We start from the raw sequence: 11,359 nt of genomic DNA on the forward strand, positions 1-11,359 counted from the left end.
AACTATTTTATTGAGCCTACATTACACCCATGCATATACTTTTTAAATGATGAGCGTGTCATTGCAATGTACTGGACGATACTCCGGATAGAGACAATTAACTCCACTCCATACGTGTCTATCTCTCTCTTCGTGCTGTCTTTTATCCAGGCCATACAATGCATTCCATGTGACCCGGTTTTAAAGATGCATGCAGTGATCAAGAGGAATCGAGGGGGGCACCCATGCTCCCTTTCAGAAAGATAGAGAGCTAGAGGTTGGTGGAAAAAAAAGAGAAATACTGTATTTGCGCTGCAGAGGCTTATTAAACTTGGGCTCCAAACTGAGAGGTTCAGGAGACAAGGAGATACGCAATGTTCCCGAAGCAGCGGGTGCAGGTATGTACAAGCTCTAACGTTATGATCTCTAAGGTATTTTAGGCTATAGCGAATGCAAAAGGTGCAATATAACATGAATGGAGGAGATGGCTCCTCGTGTGAATAGCAATGATGGTAAAGCATTGCTTTAGTTATTTGATTACTAGCCTACGGCATTTCATTTACAAATGTTCTGGAAAAAAAGTGAAACACTATAAAATACCCTATCTTACCTAAACCGTTTGTAGGTGATTATCAATTGGAATGTTAATTAGATGTTGACAATGTCGATATATAAACAATAGAATGGTAAATTATATGAGATCTGATTAATTGGTCATTTAAATTGAACATTTAAGCACCATTTAAAGCACCATTTTATGTAGCTAAACACAATCTCATCGTGGGTGGGCAAATTATTGTGAGCCCAACGGTCAAGTAGAATTTAGCGCTATCCAAGGGACTGAAACCAGCCACGCAAACCAACCATCGCACAAATCAACTTTTAATCAGCCTCCTGTAGGCGGTTTTTACTGTAGGCTATAGATTATGAAAGGCGTTCAACGTCGTTTCTGACTGTCCGCAGCTCTGGATAAGAGCGTCTGCTAAATGACTGTAATGTATCAAATGGTTTTACATTACTGTAGACTATTAGTACTTGAATTATTCAAGATTGAATGTCAGATTGGCTTCTGCAGCAGCCTATAACTATATTTGCCTTCGCTTCATTGCGAAGTTGTGTAGCCTATTAAAAGAGTTGCCAAAGATAGATTGGCAACACATAGCTGTTTATCATCACTTGTTGAAAAACTTGTTTGCAAAACTTGTATCACTTGTATCAAACTTAAATTAACACGTCTCTCATCAGCAGGAAAGACATCAGTGAAAGAGGGATGGTAAAGGAGATGATGGATCTTCAATTAGACTTGGATCCTCAGCTCTCCCCAATGGCCAAGCGGACATGATTATATCCCCAAGACTGTTGACACCATGTGGAATATGATTTACCTGAATGCTATTAGGTTTTTGTATTTCCTTATTCTAGTGTGTGATGCGTTCGTCTCCCCCAGTAACATATTTGAGAGGTCGGTGGTTTCTAAAGCTGCTGGGTCCCGCTCGGTGGCCAGAATGGACGGGGACATTATAATCGGTGCACTGTTCTCGGTCCACCACCAACCATCAACAGAGCAGGTAGCGGAGAGGAAGTGCGGGGAGGTTCGGGAACAGTACGGAATCCAACGAGTAGAAGCAATGTTCCACACCTTGGACAGAATCAACTCAGACCCGAACCTTCTACCCAACATCACTCTGGGGTGTGAGATCAGGGACTCCTGCTGGCACTCCTCGGTGGCTCTGGAGCAGAGTATTGAGTTCATTAGAGACTCTCTCATCTCGATCCGGGATGACGACAACAAAGATGGTACATCCAGACAGTGGTGCATTGATGGGACGCCTGCAAGCCAACCGCCCACTACCAAGAAACCCATAGCAGGTGTCATTGGACCTGGATCCAGCTCAGTTGCTATCCAGGTCCAAAACCTCCTGCAGCTGTTTAACATCCCTCAGATAGCGTATTCTGCGACCAGCATAGATCTGAGTGACAAAACGCTCTTCAAGTATTTCCTTAGGGTTGTGCCCTCTGACACTCTCCAAGCCAGAGCCATCTTGGACATTGTCAAACGCTATAACTGGACCTATGTGTCAGCAGTCCATACAGAGGGTAAGACACTTCACTTTCTAATCCAAGAAGTAATTGGCCTGCATGTTGCCTACTGGCCATCAATGCCTATTCAAACACAATTTTTATAAAGTTGTGTTGGGGATTGAACTGTGAATATTCACATTCTAGATATACATAGTTCTATCCAATTGATTATGATCAGTCATAACACAGGAGGATGCTTGAGGGGAAAACGACTCATAACAATCGCGGAGCAAATGGAATGGCATCAAACACCTGGAAACCACATCTTTGATGTATTTGATACCATTTCACCGAATCCTCTCCAGTCAATACCACAAGCCTGTCCTCCCCAATTAAGGTGTCACCAACCTCCTGTTATTCATAATTCATAATCATAATGGATTTAGGTCAAAAAAGGAGAGGGGTTCAACAGCATCCACCATAGTTAATAGCCTGTGCTTGTTCATTCAGGCCTTCCTCAGCCCTCTGGCCTACAATTCACGAGGAATCCTTGACAGGTACAAACCATTAAAGAGAAGCCACTTTCTCATGGTCAAATTCTGTGGTTGCTACAGATTTGAGTGGGCAACAATCCTAGCTCTTCAAGGTTCCTCAACCCTGGCCTCGCCAGCAGTGTTTGTGGGGCTTAATTGGGTGTGGAGAGAAGTCTCAGAGCAGTAAAGGTAGCAAAATGTTTTGGATTCAACTGTAGGTTTAGAAGGAGGGAATAGCCGCTGTGTAGTTTGAGTTTGGCACATGATTATGACAGGCTTGGATCTATGAAGTTCTGTACTGTCAGTCAGTGTCAATGGTCAGTCAAATCAGTCCATGTCCATGAACTCAACTATTAATTAGCATTTTTACACAAGCTATATCAAATATCAAAGCTATATCAACCCACTATCAGATGGGTATACATATGGACACATTGGTTTTCCTTATGGATCCAGCAATGCTGAAAGCAACAGCTTATTATTTTCCATAATTGAAGTAGTTCAAATAGCAATCATGACAACAAAAACATTCAATAAACAATACTACCTTAGAAGCTTGAACATGACGGCAATTCCATATAATTATTTGTGTTGATGTACATACACAAAGATATCATCTTGTTTTGTTGGTTTATCAATTTCTGTTTAGAAATTCATGTGTACTATTTACTACAGCAACCCACTGCTCACAATTCACTACCACAATCCACTACTAAAAATTCACTACCAGAACCCAATACTCAATATTCACTACCGCAACCTACTGCTCACTATTCACTACTGCAACCTACTACTCACTAATCATTACCACAACCCACTACTCACTATTCACCACCGCAAACAACTATTCACTATTCACTACCACAACCCACTGCTCACTATTCACAACCACAACCACTACTTACTATTCACTATTTGCTACCACAACCCACTACTCACTACTCACTGTTCGCTACCACAACCAACTACACACCATTCACTACCACTACTCACTATTTACTACCTCCACCCACTACGCGCTATTCACAACCACAACCCACTACTCCCTATTCACTATTACAACCTACTACTCACTACTCACCACTACAACCCACTACTCACTATTCACTACAACAACCCACTGCTCACTATACCCTGCCACAACCTACTACTCACTATTCACCACAACAACCCACTACTCACTATTCATTACCACAACCCACTACTCACTATTCACTACCACAACCCACTACTCACTATTCACCCTCATAACCCACTACTCACTATTCACCGCCACAACCCACTATTCACTATTCACGAACACAACCCACTACTCACTATTAACTACCCACAACCCAATGCTCACTATTCACTGCCACAACATACTATTCACTACCACAACCCAGTACTCACTATTCACCACCACAACCCACTACACACTATTCACTACAACAACCCACTGCTCACTATTCACTACCACAACCAAATGCTCATTATTCACGACCACAAACCCCTACTCACTATTCACTACCCACTACTCACTATTACTCACTATTAACTACCCACTACTCACTACCCACTACTCACTACTCATTACCACAACCCACTGCTCACTATTCACTACCACAACCTACTAGTCAGTAAATCACTACCACAACCCACTACTCACTATTCACTATTTGCTACCACAACTCACTACTCACTATTCACAACTACAACCCACTACTCACTATTCACTACCTGCTACTAAATTTTCACTACCACAATCCACTGCTCACTATTCACTACCACAACCCACTATTCACTACCCACTACTCACTTTTCACTACCCACTACTCACTATTCATTACTACAACCCACTGCTCACTATTCACTAACACAACCTACTACTCACTATTCACTTCCGCAACCCACTATTCACTATTCCCTATTTGCTACCACAACCCACTACTCACTACTCACAATTCACTACCACAACCCACTACTCACAACCAGCTATTCAAATAAAATAAAATAAAATGTATTTATATAGCCCTTCTTACATCAGCTGATATCTCAGGGTGCTGTACAGAAACTCAGCCTAAAACCCCAAACAGCAAGCAATGCAGGTGTAGAAGCACGGTGGCTAGTAAAAACTCCCTAGAAAGGCCAAAACCTAGGAAGAAACCTAGAGAGGAACCAGGCTATGAGGGGTGGCCAGTCCTCTTCTGGCTGTGCCGGGTGGAGATTATAACAGAACATGGCCAAGATGTTCAAATATTCATAAATGACCAGCATGGTCAAATAATAATAATCAGAGTAGTTGTCAAGGGTGCAGCAAGTCAGCACCTCAGGAGTAAATGTCAGTTGGCTTTCCATAGCTGATCATTAAGAGTATCTCTACCACTCCTGCTGTCTCTAGAGAGTTGAAAACAGCAGGTCTGGGACAAGTAGCACGTCCGGTGAACAGGTCAGGGTTCCATAGCCACAGGCAGAACAGTTGAAACTGGAGCAGCAGCACGGCCAGGTGGACTGGGCATGGTCCTAGGGCTCAGGTCCTCCAAGAGAGAGAAAGAAAGAGAGAAAGAGAGAATTAGAGAGAGCATACTTAAATTCACACAGGACACCGGATAAGACAGGAGAAGTACTTCAGATATAACAAACTGACCCTAGCAACCAACACATAAACTACTGCAGCATAAATACTGGAGGCTGAGACAGGAGGGGTCAGGAGACACTGTGGTCCTATCCGATGATATCCCCGGACAGGCCCCGGACAGGCCCCGGACGGGCCAGGATGGATATAACCCCACACACTTTGCCAAAGCACAGCCCCCACACCACTAGAGGGATATCTTCAACCACCAACTTACCATCCTGAGACAAGGCCGAGTATAGCCCACAAAGATCTCCGCCATGGCACAACCCAAGGGGTTGCGCCAACCCAGACAGGAAGATCGCGTCAGTGACTCAATCCACTCAAGTGATGCACCCCTCCTAGGGACGGCATGAAAGAGCACCAGTAAGCCTGTGACTCAGCCCCTGTAATAGAGTGTTAGAGGCAGAGAATCCCAGTGGAGAGAGGGGAACCGGCCAGGCAGAGACAGCAAGGGCGGTTCGTTGCTCCAGAGCCTTTCCATTCACCTTCACACTCCTGGGCCAGACTACACGCAATCATATGACCCACTGAAGAGATGAGTCTTCAGTAAAGACTTAACGGTTGAGACCGAGTCTGCGTCTCTCACATGGGTATGCAGACCATTCCATAAAAATTGAGCTCTATAGGAGAAAGCCCTGCCTCCAGCTGTTTGCTTAGAAATTCTAGGGACAATTAGGAGGCCTGCGTCTTGTGACCGTAGCGTACGTGTAGGTATGTACGGCAGGACCAAATCGGAAAGATAGGTAGGAGCAAGCCCATGTAATGCTTTGTAGGTTAGCAGTAAAACCTTGAAATCAGCCCTTGCCTTAACAGGAAGCCAGTGTAGGGAGGCTAGCACTGGAGTAATATGATCAGATTTTTGGGTTCTCGTCAGGATTCTAGCAGCCGTATTTAGCACTAACTGAAGTTTATTTAGTGCTTTATCCGGGTAGCCGGAAACTAGAGCTTTGCAGTAGTCTAACCTAGAAGTAACAACAGCATGGATTAATTTTTCTGCATCATTTTTGGACAGAACGTTTCTGAAAGCTGTCCTTGAAACAGTCTTGTTGTAACGGCTCTCTTCTATCTCCTCCTCTGCCGAAGAGGTAGAACAAGGATCGGACCAAAATGCAGCGTGATGATGATTCATGATATTTTAATGAAGGAAAAACTATACAAACAGAAACTACAAAAATAACTAAATGAAATAACGAAAACCGAAACAGCCCTATCTGGTGCAAACCCAAAGACAGGAACAATCACCCCCGAAACACTCACAGAATATGGCTGCCTAAATATGGTTCCCAATCAGAGACAACGATAATCACCTGACTCTGATTGAGAACCGCCTCAGGCAGCCATAGACTACGTAGACACCCCACAAAACTCCTAAGACAAAAACACACCACAATAACCCATGTCACACCCTGGCCTGACCAAATAAAGAAAGAAAACACAAAATACTAAGACCAAGGCGTGACACTTGTTATGTTTGTCAAAAGTGAGATCAGGGTCCAGAGTAACACTGAGGTCCTTCACAGTTTTATTTGAGACGACTGTACAACCACCAAGATTAATTGTCAGATTCAACAGAATATATCTTTGTTTCTTGGGACCTAGAACAAGTATCTCTGGTTTGTCCGAGTTTAAAAGTAGAACGTTTGCAGCCATCCACTTCCTTATGTCTGAAACACAGGCTTCTACCGAGGGCAATTTTGGGGCTTCACCATGTTTCCTTGAAATGTACAGCTGTGTGTCATCTTCATAGCAGTGAAAGTTAACATTATGTTTTCGAATGACATCCCCAAGAGGTAAAATATACAGTGAAAACAATAGTGGTCCTAAAACGGAACCTCGAGGAACACTGAAATTTACAGTTGATACAGTTGATTTACAGTTGCTATTCACTATTCACTGCCGCAACCCGCTACTCAATTTTCACGACCACAATCCACTACTCACTATTCACTACCCACTACTCACTACCCACTACTAACTTTTCACTACCCACAACTCACTATTCATTACGACAACTCACTGCTCATAATTCACTACCACGACCGACTACTCATTACTCACAACGACAAACCACTATTCACTCCCACAACCCAATGCTCACTGTTCACTACCACAACCCACTACTCACTATTCACTACAACAACCCACTGCTCACTGTTCACAACCACAACCCACTACTGACTATTTGCTACCACAACCCATTACTCACTATTCACCACCACAACCACCTACGCACTATTCACAACCACAACCCACTACTCCCTATTCACTACCACAATCTACTACTCACTATTCACCACCACAAACCACTACGCGCTATTCACAACCATAACCCACTACTCCCTATTCACTACAACAACCAACTGGTCACTATTTACTGCAACAACATACTACAGACTATTCACTAACACAACCCACTGCTCACTAATCCCAACCACAACCCACTACTCACTATTCACATTTTGCTACCACAACCCATTACTCACTACTGACTATTCACAACCACAACCCACTACTCCATATTCACTATCACAACCTACTACTCACTATTCACTACAACAACAAACTGCTCACTATTCTCTACCACAACCTGCTTTTCATTATTCACTACCACAACACACAACTCACTTTTCACTACCGCATCCCACTATGCACTATTCACAACCACAACCCACAACTCCCTATTCACTATCACAAACAACTACTCACTATTCACCACCACAACCCACTACTCACTATTCACTACAACAACCCACTGCTCACTGCTCACGTCCACAACCTGCTATTCATTATTCACTACCACAACCCACTGCTCACTGCTCACTATTCAATACCACAACCCATTGCACATTATTCACTACCACAACCCACTACTCACTATTCACTACCTTAACCAAATACGCATTATTCACAACCACAACCCACGACTCACTATTCACAGCCGCAACCCACGACTCACTATTCAATCCAACAACCTACTACTCACTATTCACTACCACAACCCACTACTCAATACTCACTACCCGCTATTCACTATTCACAACCACAACCCACGACTCACTATTCACAGCCGCAACCCACGACTCACTATTCAATCCAACAACCCACTACTCAATACTCACTACCCGCTATTCACTATTCACTACCGCAACCCGCAACCCGCCTCTCACTATACACTTCTACAACCCACTGCTCACTATTCACTACCACAATCCACTGCTCACTATTTAGTACCACAACCCACTACTCACTCTTCACTACCCACTACTCCCTATTCGCAATCCACTATTCACTACCACAACCCACTGCTCACTATTCACTACTACAATCCACGGCTCACTATTCACTACTACAACCCACTATTCATTACTCACGTTTCACTACCCAAAACTCACTTTTCACTACCACAACGCCCTGCTCACTATTCAATACCACGTCCCACTGCTCACTATTCACTACCAAAACCCACAGCTCACTTTTCACGACCACATCCCACTATGCACTATTCACAACCACAACTCCCTATTCACTATCACAACCTACTACTCACTATTCACCACCACAACCCACTACTCACTACAACACCCCACTACTCAAAATTCACTTCCACAATCTGCTATGCATTATTCACTACCACAACCCACTACTCACTTTTCACAACCACAACCCACTACTCACTATTCGCTACCACAACCCACTACTCACAACTTACTATCCACAATCACAACCCACTACTCCCTATTCACTACCACAAGCAACTGCTCACTATTCACTACTGCAAACTACTACCCACTGTTCACTACTACAACCCACTGTTCCCTATTCACTTCCACAACCGCAACCCACTACTCACCATTCACTATCACAACCCACTACTCTCTATTCACAACCCACTACTCACTATTCACTATTCGTTACCACAATCACAACCCACTGCTCACTGATCACTACTCACTACCACAACCTGCTGTTTACTATTCACAACCACACCCCACTACTCCATATTCACTATCTGTAAAGGTTTTCCTCCTCTTCCTCTGAAGAGGTGTAGCAAGGCTCGGACCAAGATGGGGCGTGGTAAGTGTCCATGGTTTTTAATATGAAAAACTCAACATGAACACAAATACAAAACAATAAACTTGAACAAAACCGAAACAGTCCCGTGTGGCGAACAAACACAGACATGGAAACAATCACCCACAAAACAACAGTGAAACCCAGGCTACCTAAGTATGATTCTCCATCAGAGGCAACTAACGACACCTGCCTCTGATTGAGAACCATACTAGGCCGAACACACAAAACCAACCTAGAAACACAAAACATAGAATGCCCACCCAACTCACGTCCTGACCAACTAAAACAAACAAATAACACAAGAACTAGGGTCAGAACGTGACACTATCACATCCTACTAAACACTATTCACCACCACAACCCGCTGCTCATTATTCACCACCACAACCCACTACTCACTATTCGCTACCACAACCCACTACTCACAACCACAACCCACTACTCACTATTCACTTCCACAACCCACCCCCTTCTCACTATTCACTACCACAACCTACTACTCATTATTCACCAGCACAACCCACTACCCACTATCACAACCCACTACTCACTGTTCCCTGTCACAACCCACTTTTCACTATTCACAACTACAACCCACTACTCACTATTCACTACCACATCCCAATGCTCACTGCTCACTACCACAACCCACCACTCACTATTCACTATCACAACCTGATACTCGCTATTCACTACCACAACCACTACTCACTATTGACTATTCGCTACCACAACCCTCTATTCACTATTTGCTACCACAATGCACTGCTCACTATTCACTATCACAACCCACTACTCGCTATTCACTATCGTAACCTGCTACTCGCTATTCGCTACCACAACCCACTGCTCACTATTCACTACCACAGCCTGCTACTCACTATTCACTATCGACTTTCCACTACTCACTCTCACAACCCACTACTCACTAACTATTTTGTGAACCAAGTCCTTCAGATATCTGCATCTTACTGGGGAGGTGGTAGCAGGTAATCTACAGCATATGAGACCTGGAGACCAAGACAATCCTCAGCTTCTGTAGCTACAGTTTTGTTCTGCAGTACAGTGCTGCCACAGATAGAACAATGAGACAGATATTTCACCAGACGTATAAAAGTGAAGCATCCGGTTGGCGTTTCCACTCACTACAAAATATGGTGATGAGAGGAAGCCCAGTGGCTAGCAGTGGGAGAAGATGGTGCGAGATGGATTTTGTCCGATGTTCTGCTAATTTTCATATCAATAAAACATTTGATCTCCATACAGTTTTCTGTTTACAAAACTAGAATATGGACTGCCTTTTGTAGACTTTAGCCTTTGCCAAAGTTTCAAAAAGTTACGTTGTTAAAAAGAAGTTCAAGGGTGAATTGAGTTTTGCACACGCTGCACTTCACAGAGTAGGTGTTCCCTAATGGAAATGTGCAAATAAATGCTCAAATGCACCAACAGGATCTCACTAGCTCGTGCTTGGTTCTGCCAATCTCCTTGCTTGTTCTTCCAACTGGGATTAATTTACTCCCATTGGAAATGACGTGCTGTGGTCTATCTTGGGTTAGTTATACAAATCTTTGCTGGTCTGTAGATTATTATACAGTAATTAAGATTCCAGTTCCAGGTGATGAGGTGTCTGAATGACATCAGGGTCATAGCTGCCTGCCTGATGTGCATATGAACGTTCCTCATAGTCACAGTGTGTGTCCTATTGCAGAATATTCCCTACACAGTGCACTACTTTTGACCAGAGCCCTATAGGCCCTGGTCAAAAGCAGTGCACTATAAAGGGAATAGCGTGCCATTTGGGATGCAGGAAACATACCTCTGATCTGTCTGCAGTGAGGGAGACTTGGTGATGAACTGATTAAAACTCAATTACATTTCTGTTCTGGTGCACCTTCGTTATTTACCAGACCGATGAGCAGAATGATTAGTATTTTTTATTATTATTATTATTAAATACAGTGAGATACAGTGACATGGCACTTCCGTCTCTGAAATAGAGTGATAACAAGCAGACTGAAAGGTTGAAATGCAGCCAGCCACTAGATATGGGTTGCAATGCTGTTGTGTTTGGCTTGTTGGCAAAAATTACAGGTAAAGTTATAATACAAAGTGTCTTAAACTTCATCCGATTGTA

At 43.5% G+C, this 11,359-nt stretch overlaps 1 protein-coding gene across 3 annotated transcripts in view; it reads left to right on the plus strand.

Annotated features, from left to right (window-relative positions):
* The first annotated feature begins 241 nt into the window (after window positions 1–241).
* The window catches only part of LOC118368065 (metabotropic glutamate receptor 1-like), a 38,402-nt gene continuing 27,284 nt past the window's right edge, over window positions 242–11,359 (plus strand). For 2 of the 3 annotated variants that reach the window (XM_035751798.2, XM_052496548.1), the window contains exons 1-2: window positions 242–377; window positions 1,225–2,076. In XM_035751798.2, the coding sequence (XP_035607691.1) occupies window positions 1,347–2,076 (730 nt within the window). In that variant the 5' untranslated portion in view covers window positions 242–377; window positions 1,225–1,346. The remainder of the gene's footprint in view (window positions 378–1,224; window positions 2,077–11,359) is intronic. The other variant, XM_052496547.1, reaches the window with a different exon arrangement.

The sequence above is a fragment of the Oncorhynchus keta genome, chromosome 35 (genome assembly GCF_023373465.1).
Source record: "Oncorhynchus keta strain PuntledgeMale-10-30-2019 chromosome 35, Oket_V2, whole genome shotgun sequence".
Lineage (NCBI taxonomy): Eukaryota > Metazoa > Chordata > Actinopteri > Salmoniformes > Salmonidae > Oncorhynchus > Oncorhynchus keta.